Below are 14,544 nucleotides of genomic sequence, written 5' to 3' on the forward strand. Positions count from 1 at the left end.
CACTCTGGTAGACCCCGGCTGCATCAGTGAGAAGTAAAATGTGGAGTCAGAAATCCGTTCTCCCATTCACTTTCATTGAGTCCATTCCAAAAGGGTGATTTACCATCTGGGAGACGATAGGGGGCGCTTTTTTCACATCTGAGCGCCGGTGGTCCCTGGATCTCCAACGGTAGGCTCGCGTGATGCAATATGATTTCAGATTGCTAAGAGAAAAAATAAAATAAAAATAGAGAATACTCGTGACGTGGCATTCAACGGTCGGGGGGTAAACCCGAGAAAAGCCGTGAGTGGCATACAAAGTGTTAATCTCCTTTGCATGTTTACTTTACTATCAACCACTTTAACATCACAATGATAGACTACAAACACCGGTAAATGGTCACTAATGTCGTTTATTAATAGTCCACTCTCTATATTATCTATTAAATTATTAGTAAGTATATTATCTATTAATGTTGCTGAGTGACATGTTGCAATGTTACTTCAAAAAAACTCTGAAGCTACAGGCCCTCGTCACCTTGCCTGATTTTAAAGTTCATATGATCACATCACAGACCTTGCAACGTCTGAGTTGGGAGTTTGCAAATGCATTAATACATAATGCTGATGCTACATGTTACTAATGTTAAGGACAGGGTGGTGCTTGCTTTTTTATCCTTTTATCTTGACCTTTTATCTGTTTGTGTTTTGTCCTGTATGTTGTAACTTGGTTTATTATTTGTATTGCTGCCATTTTGGTTAGGTCTTGTTCGTAAAAGAGATCCTTGATCTCAAGCATTTTACCTGGTTAAATAAAGGTAAAAACATAATTTTTACGTTCACAGAACTCATTATCTTGAGACTCTGTCGGAGTGTTATTATGTACATTCATAGTTGAAGATAGCAGAAGTTGTGTACTTTCAAGTGATGTGTAAAATCACACTGGGTGATACATATCACACATACTGCAAGCATTTTAGCTGTTCAAAAAAAATTTTAACATGTCCAAATGCTTCATTAAATATCCCTTTTTTCCCTCCATCATTTCATAATAATTCAGAATCCTTCCCTCCCCTAAGCGGGGGGGGGGGGGCAGATAATATCGATATCAGACTGCTATTTATTAGACGTGATGTTCATCGTACCATCAAGCAAATGGAGGGCTGTTAAATTGTTGATGATGCAAGAGTGAAGTCACACAGTGTGAACCAGAAGCCGTCCCCTGGATCCATTTACAGAAAGTAGGACAGTGGTGGGCCTTGGTCCCCCCCCCCCCCCCCCCCCCACCACACTGCTGCTGGTAGACATGTGTCTTATCCCCTCTTTCTTTTTCTCCCCCCCCCCCTCTCTCTTTCTCTCTCTCTCTCTCTCTTACAGGCCAGCCCCGCTCCAATAATAGTAAACACTGACACTTTGGAGTCGGTACCTTACGTGAGTTTCTTTTTTGTCTCTTCCTAAAGGCGTTGTTGTTGTTGTTGTTGTTGTTGTTTTTTTTTTTTCTTTTTTTTCTTTCTTTTTTTCTTTTGAAGATCCCTGACACCCAGTCACTTTCCTCTTCCTTGTCATTGTGTCTTAAGGCAAAACAATATATATTACCTACCGGTAAAGGCTTTATCACACACTGTATCTGAATAAAACAAACGAGAAAGGAGGTTGTAAATGATTGATAGCTGCCATGAATAAAAGATCAGTGTATGTCCAACTTCCTGAAGACCTTTTTTCTGTAGCACTTTGTATAGAACTTGTATTTCTATATATATATAAAAATAAAATAAAAAGTACAGTTGATCAGAGCACAATATAGAAAATATAGCAAATATAGAATACAACCAGGGTACCAGGAAGTAGCAGTTCCTTCATTGGCCATTTAGAAAGTTGTCACACTAGTGATGTGGCTTCTTGTCTGACAGAATCAAGTGACAGAGATGGAGCACATCTACCTCCACTGGGTGACAGTAAGGTTGCAGAGGTTTTGTTGCTTCCTGCCAGATGACATCACTCACTACTACTTTGTTGAGTGAGAGGGATTGATTTTTTTCTAGAGAGCCTATTAGGATGCTAGATCCTAATGTGAAACACTGTGATTTGCCATACCTTGCTATGCTCGCTCATGCCTGTATTTTTTATGTCCGTTCTATTTTATAATTTTTTGACTATTTTTAAACTGAATCATTTTAAACTATTTTTTCTATTTGTGTTACTGAAAACTATAAGCGGAGAGCCTATTGGGATGCTAGATCCTAATGTGAAACACTGTGATTCTACCTGTCTATCTTTTTATGCTCGCTTATGCCTGTATTTTTTACTGTTGTGAAGCACTTTGAACTGCAACCTCTGTATGAAAAGTGCTATACAAATAAAGTTATTATTATTATTAGACAGAAGATGCAATAATGTAGCTCAACAGAATAGGCGTATCGTAAAACTTCATTTAAAAGCAGTCCCAATTAAAATGCAGAATCCCTTTTACTGGCCGGGCGTGGCTACACGCTTAGACAAATAAATGCCGGTCTCAATTAGAAGCCAGGTCTAAATTAATTGTTTTTTATTTGCTTTACCACAGGTGCAGTTTTTATCGTCGTTTACAATTATAAATCAATGCTGAGCAGAGACGTTCTCTCTCTCCCTCTCTAGTACTCTCTCTGTCCCTCTCCAGTACAGACTCTCTCTCTCCAGTACAGACTCTCTGTCAAGATACAAGATACAAGAGTTTTATTTGTCACGGCATACAAGTATACAATGAAATGCGGGGGGTCTTGCCCGCAACGATGTGCATAATTACAATAGTAATATATAATAAGAATCCAATAAAACAACATTGTCCCTCTCTCTCTCCAGTACACTCTCTCTGTCCCTCTCTCTCTCTTTCTCAACACGTGCACAATACAAAACCAGCACAACATACACACAGCGATCATCCATGATTTAACACTGCTCTTCATCTTCACAACACAATGCTTACTAGTGCATAATGTTAACTACATAAATACAGCACGCCTGCATGACAACTGTAATTCTACTCACCATTAGTAGTGAAACTGCTTTCTAATGCAGCGTTCAGGAACTCTTTCTCATGTAGTGCGTGAGGTTGGAGCTACAATGAGAATGCTGTCTCTCAGAGCGAGATCAAATTAATGATTCATAATTTATATGTAATTTGATAGCCACATTTTTATACAGGTAATATTTATACTGGTTTAAATTAACAATTTGATAGTATTTTCCATCTTTGCTGAGATAGGGTTTTGGGTGAAAGGAATTAAAGGCCTAAATATAAGCCGGCTGATTGAAGCAAATAAAAACAATTTATTGAAGTTTTACGGTTGATTATCTGTTTTCACTGAAAAGCATTTAACAATCAAATATGAATAGAATTCAATGTACAGTGAGACTAAGTTCCTTCAACTTCTCAATAGTGTTCACAGTCTTCTTATTTTATTATATTTGTATTTTATTTATTTATTATTATAATATTTTTTTATATATACATTTTTGTATTCATTCATTCATTCATTTATTTATGTATTTGTTTGTTTGTTAGTTTATTGCAGTAGATTGGTAAATACATTGGTAATGTAATATGTAATTAAGTCTACCATGTGAGTGTGAGTGTTCAATGAATTTGAACTTGAACATGAAAAGTATTAAAGATCCTCTGCATACGTGTTTTTAACACCTGTTGTATTGAATAACAATTCCTTTGGTTTGGTTTGTCCACCAAAGATGTTCAATATACTACTGAAAATGGCTTCCTTACACTGTTGCCCTCATTGAGAACGCAAGGATCTATGAACACAACTTATAATATGAAAAAGAGTTTCACATTAGAATTTCACATTACGTTTTTGAGTGGGGGGGACCTTTTTCAATGTCCCTGTCCTGCGGGACAACTATGGTGATGTTGTCCCCCCCCCTGTATGTTGTCCCTCCCTGTATGTTGTCCCCCCCTTTAATTCCTTTTTACTTTGAAAGCTCAAGTTTCACATGTGCTACTTTCTAGAATGTTCTAAGTAACGTGAGTTGTTTATTTGGAGCATATGCTTCTAAAATGATATAGCGCTGACCCTGCCATTGCTAATTTGGTGCTCGTCACACAACGCAGGCTTTTATTCTTATTCCTGCATGGATGCATGATGACAAATGAGCGGTCGATGATAATTAATCATTCCAGTACGACACAGGAAGTGTCTATCCCCGCAAAAGCTTGTAACTAACTAGGTGGTTCCTCCTGTTCCTCAATGTTTATTCTTCTTCTTCCCTTGAGGTAGAGGCTTATTTAGCACAGGTAGGAGGAGTGCTCCCAAAACAAAGTTGGTTCACTCTTTCTGTCTGAATATCTCATTAACTCAATCAGCGCCACAGGTCTAGCCCATCTTTGTTCCTCTAAGAGATAGGGATGCGTGGCTGTGTTTGCAGGGTTATATTTATATTCTATATTATAGCTATGGATACAATACTATGGCTCATTTGAAATCAACTATCCATCGTTCAATATGTGATAAAGAATACATTTAGTGTTATACCGTGCTACCCTGGCTAATTCCAGAAAATGGTGCAATATGTGCATTTTTCTAAAAGCGTTGGCATTGCTCGCCTGGACACGCTACTATTTCCAAATCAAATGTATATAATAGGCATTATGTTTCATCATGAATGCATGAAGGGGGGGGGGGGTAGTTTTTTTATGCTTTGATCGTCACCAACGGCATACATTTTGGAGTACGTTGCACATGGTCGTTGCGATCGTTGTGAAATCATGGTTGGATCAAAGCAGGAATGATGTCATATAGTCCTTACCTTCACTAGGAGGTACCCCAAAAAGAATATTCCAATTGTCTGATCGCGATTTCCAGTATTGGTGTCCATCGTGTCGCCAACATAATCCACCACAACACATGCATCGGGGGCATTGGACGCGTTTCAATGTGATCGAGTGAACCACTAGACTTGCCTGACCCAAAAAATTGTGCCCGGAGTGAATTAAATGTAACACTGGGTGTGAAAAAAAGGTTTCGAAGGGTAGGCGATACTGCCACCTAGAAGGATCTGGCCGGTACTGCACCCTCTGGGTCCCAGTATGCCTTCTAACGGCAACATACAGGTCCGTGACATTGAATAGAATATTAAAATAAAAAAAAAGGAAAAACGATGCCGCCCGTGGCACTCAACCGCTGGTGGCCAATAACGAGTATACTCGCGCAGAAAGTTACAAAGTTACTAAAGTTACTGTATTTCTTTATCATCATGGACATTTGCTACAGCCTGCTTATCAGTACAGACATGTGTAATCTCTTAACACATCAAGTGCCAGTCAGCAGGGGGCACTGTGGGCCGTCAGTGCCAGTGCTATGTTCAATTGGGAGAATGCCGTGTTTGCAGTGCTAAAAACTATGTTAAATAGTATAGCTATGGATCTAATAACGTTATAGATTGTCAGTGAAAAAAACAGATAATTTTTTCGTACATACATTTCCGTTTTATACCGTGGTGAATATGAGTATAGTTTTAGAGTGATCCTGTCTAATCCCAAGAAACGCTTCCTTAGAAATCGTGCCATTGCTCGCCTGCTTTATGAATCATTCTGAAATAAACGCTAGATTATCGGTATTATGTTTCATCATGCATGCACGAAAGCGGGGGAGGAAAAGCCGCCCCTCCGTGCTTTGGTCGCAGCCAACGGCACACACACACACATGATGCTGTGATCACTGCAAAAAAAACTTCGGATCAACGCAAGATTGGTAACATAGAGTCCTTATATCGTCTATGATGTACTGCAAAAAGAATAATCCAATTATCTGATCGCCATTCCAAATATTGATCGCGTTGTGTGTCCAACGTTTATCCACCAAAACACATGTATCCACGGTGCTCCAGTGTCCCCAATCCGTGTGTTATAACATTGATCATGCCCAAGAAGGAAAACCCGGACCGGACTTCTTAGATCGATGCACAGCCCAAGACAGAGGGATTCCAATGATGTGCAATACCGTCCACAAGGCGTTAGACAGCGGTATTGGCTATCTGCGATCTCAGACACATTCAGGACAGCATGCACAAGGTTCCTCGTTGGATTATGAATGGCAATAGCTAATAAAATAAATAACGAAACAGAAACTTAGATCTACGTTTCTGGCACTCAACGGTCGGGCCACAGAAACGTAGATCTACGTGAACAGCACCCAATGTGTTAAACCCCCCTAGGGACTTTTGGGGAAGGGGACAGTACTGAAAATATTTCTGGACTAATTTTCACCCTTTTTATTTATTTTCTCAGGTGAATGGGACAGAAATTGAATACGAGTTTGAAGAAATCACGTTAGAGCGGGTGAGTAAAACGTCATACTTTAATGTTTTTGTAGTTGCTGCAAAAAGTCTGCCTTAGCACCACACTAAAGTAAAATGGACTCATCAATCCTAATATAGAAGATGATGAACTCAACTCTACGACACAGAGGAAAGTCACAAGACCCCTTTCGCTTCGGTACAAGAGCCAAGGCAATTTGCCAAGGCAATTTGCTGGTGATTGGTGCAGTTGTGCCAGCGAGAAGATCATTACCTTTATTTTGAATTGGTTTGGGAGGACTTTTCATGTGTATGAATGAGAGCAACCTCCACAGCTTCTCCAGCCACCGGGCTCTGGAACTCACTACACCAGGACATTAGAGACCAAGAGTCCCTCTCAATGTTCCATCCTTGTGTGTCTGTTATGTTGTCTGTCTCACTCCCCTCTGTCTCACTCCCCTCTGTCTCACTCCCCTCTGTCTCACTACCCTCTGTCTCACTCCCCTCTGTCTCACTCCTCTGTCTCACTACCATCTGTCTCACTACCATCTGTCTCACTACCCTCTGTCTCACTCCTCTGTCTCACTACCATCTGTCTCACTACCTTCTGTCTCACTACCCTATGTCTCACTACCCTCTGTCTCACTACTCTGTCTCACTACTCTGTCTCACTACCCTCTGTCTCACTAACTTCTGTCTCACTCCCCTCTGTCTTACTACCCTCTGTCTCACTACTCTGTCTCACTACTCTGTCTCACTACCCTCTGTCTCACTAACTTCTGTCTCACTACCCTCTGTCTCACTACTCTGTCTCACTACCCTCTGTCTCACTACCCTCTGTCTCACTACCCTCTGTCTCACTACTCTGTCTCACTCCCCTGTATCACTACCTTCTGTCTCACTAACTTATGTATCACTCCCCTCTGTCTCACTACCCTCTGTCTCACTAACTTCTGCCTCACTCCCATCTGTCTCACTATTCTGTCTCACTCCCCTCTGTCTCACTACTCTGTCTCACTACCCTATGTCTCACTACTCTGTCTCACTACCCTCTGTCTCACTACTCTGTCTCACTACCCTCTGTCTCACTAACTTCTGTCTCACTCCCCTCTGTCTCACTACTTTGTCTCACTACCCTCTGTCTCACTAACTTCTGTCTCACTACCCTCTGTCTCACTAACTTCTGTCTCACTAACTTCTGTCTCACTACTCTGTCTCACTAACTTCTGTCTCACTACCCTCTGTCTCACTACTCTGTCTCACTCCCCTGTCTCACTACCTTCTGTCTCACTAACTTATGTATCACTCCCCTCTGTCTCACTACCCTCTGTCTCACTAACTTCTGCCTCACTCCCCTCTGCCTCACTCCCCTCTGTCTCACTACTCTGTCTCACTCCCCTCTGTCTCACTACTCTGTCTCACTACCCTCTGTCTCACTACTCTGTCTCACTACCCTCTGTCGCACTACTCTGTCTCACTACCCTCTGTCTCACTAACTTCTGTCTCACTCCCCTCTGTCTCACTAACTTCTGTCTCACTACCCTCTGTCTCACTAACTTCTGTCTCACTAACTTCTGTCTCACTACTCTGTCTCACTACTCTGTCTCACTCCCCTCTGTCTCACTCCCCTCTGTCTCACTACCCTCTGTCTCACTAACTTCTGTCTCACTACCCTCTGTCTCACTCCCCTCTGTCTCACTCCCCTCTGTCTCACTAACTTCTGTCTCACTACCCTCTGTCTCACTCCCCTCTGTCTCACTACCCTCTGTCTCACTAACTTCTGTCTCACTAACTTCTGTCTCACTACTCTGTCTCACTAACTTCTGTCTCACTACTCTGTCTCACTAACTTCTGTCTCACTACCATCTGTCTCACTAACTTCTGTCTCACTCCCCTCTGTCTCACTCCCCTCTGTCTCACTACTCTGTCTCACTCCCCTCTGTCTCACTACTCTGTCTCACTACCCTCTGTCTCACTAACTTCTGTCTCACTACCCTCTGTCTCACTACCCTCTGTCTCACTACCCTCTGTCTCACTACTCTGTCTCACTACCCTCTGTCTCACTAACCTCTGTCTCACTACCCTCTGTCTCACTACCCTCTGTCTCACTACCCTCTGTCTCACTCCCCTCTGTCTCACTACCCTCTGTCTCACTACCCTCTGTCTCACTAAGTTCTGTCTCACTCGCCTCTGTCTCACTCCCCTCTGTCTCACTCCCCTCTGTCTCACTCCCTTCTGTCTCACTAACTTCTGTCTCACTCCCCTTTGTCTCACTCCCCTCTGTCTCACTAACTTCTGTCTCACTACCCTCTGTCTCACTACTCTGTCTCACTACCCTCTGTCTCACTCCCATATGTCTCATTAACTTCTGTCTCACTACCCTCTGTCTCACTAACTTCTGTCTCACTCCCCTCTGTCTCACTACTCTGTCTCACTCCCCTCCGTCTCACTACTCTGTCTCACTCCCTTCTGTCTCACTACTCTGTCTCACTACCCTCTGTCTCACTACTCTGTCTCACTACCCTCTGTCTCACTACTCTGTCTCACTACCCTCTGTCTCACTACTCTGTCTCACTACCCTCTGTCTCACTACTCTGTCTCACTCCCCTCTGTCTCACTACTCTGTCTCACTCCCTTCTGTCTCACTACTCTGTCTCACTACCCTCTGTCTCACTACCCTCTGTCTCACTACCCTCTGTCTCACTCCCCTCTGTCTCACTACTCTGTCTCACTACCCTCTGTCTCACTACTCTGTCTCACTACCCTCTGTCTCACTACTCTGTCTCACTACCCTCTGTCTCACTAACTTCTGTCTCACTCCCCTCTGTCTCACTAACTTCTGTCTCACTACCCTCTGTCTCACTAACTTCTGTCTCACTCCCCTCTGTCCCACTAACTTCTGTCTCACTAACTTCTGTCTCACTACTCTGTCTCACTAACTTCTGTCTCACTAACTTCTGTCTCACTACCCTCTGTCTCACTCCCCTCTGTCTCACTACCCTCTGTCTCACTCCCCTCTGTCTCACTAACTTCTGTCTCACTACTCTGTATCACTAACTTCTGTCTCACTACTCTGTCTCACTAACTTCTGTCTCACTACCATCTGTCTCATTACCCTCTGTCTCACTAACTTCTGTCTCACTAACTTCTGTCTCACTACTCTGTCTCACTAACTTATGTCTCACTAACTTCTGTCTCACTAACTTCTATCTCACTAACTTCTGTCTCACTACCCTCTGTCTCACTCCCCTCTGTCTCACTAACTTCTGTCTCACTAACTTCTGTCTCACTACCCTCTGTCTCACTCCCCTCTGTCTCACTAACTTCTGTCTCACTACTCTGTCTCACTAACTTCTGTCTCACTACCCTCTGTCTCACTAACTTCTGTCTCACTAACTTCTGTCTCACTACCCTCTGTCTCACTAACTTCTGTCTCACTAACTTCTGTCTCACTCCCCTCTGTCTCACTACTCTGTCTCACTCCCCTCTGTCTGCTTCATGCTGCAAGAGGTTGAAACATAACAACTTACCCTGAAGATAAAGCATAACAGCAGACTGAAACCGAACATTAGGGAGCACTGCGAACGAATCCCCCATAGGGAATGTAACTTACAGAGTACAACACTTAAGTACATTACATTTAAATTGTGTCATTTAGCTGACACTTTTATCCAAAGCGACTTACAAGTTCTGTACGACAAGTCAGCAGGAAGGGTACAACTCTTTCAGATGAGTAACAATGTTCATCAAACAGTGCTGAAACTGGCGCCCGAGTGGCGAACCACGTAACGCGCTGCGTCGCGGCACGGCCGACCCGGGTTCGTTTCCCGGACCCGCCGTTCTTTGCCGAATGTCTTCCCCTGCTCTGTCTCCCATTCTTCCTCTCTCTCTCTCTCTCTCTCTCTCTCTCTACCGGACTGCCCGGTAGTAAAAACCAAATAAAAATCTACCAAAAACATAATAAAAAAAACAGTGCTGAAACTTGGGTGCTGCAGTATTGAGTGCATAGACGTAAGACATATTAGTATAGTAGGAGGAGTGCATGGTAGTATAGGACAGTAAGAAGGTTACAGTAGTGCATATAATACAGAGTAGAACCATAGCAGGTGGAGGCTGGACTGGTGGTGAAAACCTTACCTTCGGGTACGGCAGCAGCAAAACTTGGCACATTATCAGCGAACAGAATGTGTGTGAATCAGTGTAGGAGGGATGATGGCGCGTCAGCTAAGCTGTTACAGCTCCACGCATGACTTAAGAGTGTCCTCCTGCCAGAGCTCGCTTCGCCCGTGTGTGTGATCCCCGTCACCATGCTGTTTTCCGTGCATAATGCTCTGCAATGTGCAGCAACTGATTCTTAAATAGCCCGTTGTCGTTCACAGATTAAAAATGTTGCGTTCAATTAGTTGTTGGTCGAAGGATTCACATCAGAGTGGGGTGAAATTGGGGTGAAACATTTGCACATTTCCCAAACTTATTTTCATTGTGCTGTATAACGACAATACATTTGAATCTAATCTAATAACGTCCACAAAACCGTGTCTGTGGGAATATGGACAGATGTTCGCCTAGGCTACTGAAGTCACGCTTATACAGTCACGCGAGTACCGTAGAGAGCCGGCATCTGCGCTTAAATGTCATCCGAGCAGACGCAGGGCTTAATTGTATTTGGTTCGACAGTGGATCTTTAATGACACAGGCAGAAAAGGAGTCTCCTTGTGTCTGACAAAACTGCCTTGCGCCCGTAGTACCAAAATAGAGCCGTAAGTTTCAATCCGGAAGGGGTTTTTAATGTCATGCTATGGGATGTAGGAGGTGGAGACAAAGGGCCTGTCAACATGACACCCACACTTCCACCCCTAACGCCGTCACTACCATGAAACTCCCCGGATACAGCAGCTGGTGGGTGCCGTCATCACTGTGGGAGGAGATCTGGTCGTCTGATATCTTGATAATGCTAGTCGTTATGGCTCTACGACTGATCATCATACTGATCACATAATATGATATGCAACTCAGTACCTACAGTTAATTGTGTAGTTGGTTGCGAGCTGCATTGAATTGTGTAATGAAATTGTGAGGGGTTGGCGATCAATATCGACATTTTCAGGAACAAATGGCAGGCTGTGTGTTGTAGCCTTGAGCAGATTCATTGTGTGTTGAATTGCAAGGGGGCGTGGTGCGTGAGGATAGTTTATTTGAAAGGATTATGCAAAGTAGCCACATGACGCCAATCTCTTATGCTAATTAGCCATGTGCTTGTGCAAGCTTCTATTGTTTACTCATACCTAGAATTCTATACTAAACCCAACAGATCTGCTAGCTAGATCAGCTGATGTGTGAGGGTCACAGTTCATTCAATAGTTAGGTGGATACATTGTAACGCCATGACAGGGCATTGTTACTTTCAAGGAGTACTGATGTCCGTGAGCTTTTATTACATTTGCATTCATATCAGTTGCCATATGGGACTGAGGAATTGATAGTCCATTCATTTTCAACTGTGATGAGGCTCCAGCAATGCCCCTCCAGCCAATCACAATTGAGTATTCACCCAGGCCACGGTGTAAGTCTAAAGACTCCCCTAACATGTGTATTGTAAAATGTGCTGAAGTTCAGAATGTGCTGAAGGTCAGAATGTGCTCAAGGTCAGAATGTGCTAGCTACACCATAGAGACACTGCTGACTGCTAATGTGTCTCGCTGTCTTCCCCAAAGACAAGCAGGTAAAAAGCAGACCTCCCCTCCTAGCCCATTGAGCAAGAACACATCGCAGACATTATGGAAAATAATGTAAAAGTATTCCAATGCATAGTTAAACTAAGTAATGAGTAAAGTAATGTGTTACTGTTAAGAGAATTAACAAGTGATACATAATACATAAAATGTCTTTGAGCGTTGACCTCAACGGTGGTAGTGACTGGTGCATAACTCCAACAGCCAGAATACTATATATCTACAATAGCCTTAAACACTATTCATCCCACTGCAGTATGTATACTAAAAACAGATGTGACTAAATCACCTTGGCATGATACACAGCAGTGATATAATTGGCATACTAAGATGAATCTTGTACTAATTTACTGTGTGCGGAAATGCCGGGTGAGAACAATCAGAATGGACAATAACAGGCTTATAGCATGGCAGCAGATTCCATGTGGCGGCTCCAGAAGGATCAGGACGAGAGGGCAGAGAGGGCAGAGCAGGGCCAATAGCAGAGGTCCCTGCTGCCAAGGGCAGAGCAGATTTGGACAACAAGGGAGCTGAGGGACAGGCTTTACCCCAACTCTATGCAGAGCTGTGTATCTGTGCCCTCCATATTCATCTTCAGTCTGACCAAAATCATCCCCCGGACAAGCCTGTGTCTGTTGTTCTGAAGCCTTGACCCTGGAGCGGCTCGGCAGCGATTTTGATTCACCATTGGAGTCAGTCGAGGAGGCCCCCAGGGGGCTCAGTGGATTTGTAATCAAGAGAAGCTCCTTTTCCCATCAGTTAGCAATTTAATCAAAGCGTGACATTCATTTTGTGAGTGTGTGTCGGGGGGAGGGGGGGGGGGGGATTTGGCTTGTGGAGTTTGTGGAGGCCTGGCTTCTGTTCAGACAGAGATTTGATACTCTCGCTTGGCAAATATGTTGTTATGTTTACAAAAGTAAATCAAAAGATCACAATTATCTGGAGATGTTGTACCTGACCTGCGTTTATCACAGGACTAGAGCCACACTCAAATTCTTTAACAGATCAGTGCTGTAGGACTGACAAGTGTGGTAGAATAAGTCGTAATCATGATGCGATTCCCCTGTTACACGAAGATTCACCTGCATATCAAATAATATATTTTACCGAAGTTTGAAACCGAATGGCATGTGATACATTGGGTCAAATAAATCTACAAATTATTTTACCATAGCACTGAATGACAAAAGCTCCTATATTGGTCTATTGATTCACCTTCTGCTGCCCCTCGTGTCCTCTGCCACAGGGGAACTCAGGTTTAGGCTTCAGCATCGCCGGAGGGACAGACAACCCCCACATCGGAGATGACCCAGGCATCTTCATCACCAAGATCATCCCCGGAGGAGCTGCGGCGGAGGATGGACGCCTGCGGTCAGTAACCTGGACATGACCCCTTCCCATTTCTAATAACCACATCAAATGTTTCACATGCGTTAAGGAGAAGCACTCAATAAATAGCCTTGGAAAAGACATTACAGAAGATATAAATCATTACAGAAGAATAATTTAAATAGGCTCTCTACTAATGACGTCTAAAATCCTAAATATAATACCACTTGGTCCTCTGCTGTTTGTGTGACTTTAGTTTTAGAAAGTTTGTCTAAAACAGTGGTTGTTTGACCCATAGAAACAGAGGAATGCCTTTTCACAAACCCCAATGTGGTCAAGCATAGACCGCATGGTGATCCACTAAGGAATGATTCTACCCTTTCAGGCTATTACACTTGGTTGATCAATGGAGGAGGGCTTTAGACTTAAAATATTCCTGATCTCACAAGAAAAAAAGCATCTGTATCTAAGATTATAAACGTAATGATGTATTTAATTTCACAAACCCCTAAAAAGTCATTATATAGCATCTCGGCCAAGCCACTGAGGTAGAGGGCTGGGTTGTGTTTTACCTGCTTGTAGACAATATTACTGAGGTAGAGGGCTGGGTTGTACCTGCTTGTAGACAATATTACTGAGGTAGAGGGCTGGGTTGTGTTTTACCTGCTTGTAGACAGTATTACTGAGGTAGAGGGCTGGGTTTTACTTGCTTGTAGACAATATTACTGAGGTAGAGGGCTGGGTTGTGTTTTACCTGCTTGTAGACAGTATTACTGAGGTAGAGGGCTGGGTTGTACCTGCTTGTAGACAATATTACTGAGGTAGAGGGCTGGGTTGTGTTTTACCTGCTTGTAGACAGTATTACTGAGGTAGAGGGCTGGGTTTTACCTGCTTGTAGACAGTATTACTGAGGTAGAGGGCTGGGTTGTGTTTTACCTGCTTGTAGACAATATTACTGAGGTAGAGGGCTGGGTTGTGTTTTACCTGCTTGTAGATGGTATTACTGAGGTAGAGGGCTGGGTTGTGTTTTACCTGCTTGTAGACAGTATTACTGAGGTAGAGGGCTGGGTTGTGTTTTACCTGCTTGTAGACAGTATTACTGAGGTAGAGGGCTGGGTTGTGTTTTACCTGCTTGTAGACAGTATTACTGAGGTAGAGGGCTGGGTTGGGTTTTACCTGCTTGTAGAAAGTATTACTGAGGTAGAGGGCTGGGTTTTAC

At 43.2% G+C, this 14,544-nt stretch overlaps 1 protein-coding gene across 1 annotated transcript in view; it reads left to right on the forward strand.

The window, feature by feature from the left end:
- The window catches only part of dlg2 (discs, large homolog 2), a gene marked incomplete at its 5' end in the record, with an annotated part of 279,475 nt that overhangs the window by 194,518 nt on the left and 70,413 nt on the right, over positions 1-14,544 (forward strand). Inside the window, 3 exons of the mRNA XM_084320420.1 lie at positions 1,357-1,410; positions 6,257-6,307; positions 13,243-13,367. Of these exons, the coding sequence (XP_084176546.1) occupies positions 1,357-1,410; positions 6,257-6,307; positions 13,243-13,367 (230 nt within the window). The remainder of the gene's footprint in view (positions 1-1,356; positions 1,411-6,256; positions 6,308-13,242; positions 13,368-14,544) is intronic.

The sequence above is a fragment of the Notolepis coatsorum genome (assembly GCF_963971535.1).
Source record: "Notolepis coatsorum genome assembly, chromosome: 8".
NCBI lineage: Eukaryota > Metazoa > Chordata > Actinopteri > Aulopiformes > Paralepididae > Notolepis > Notolepis coatsorum.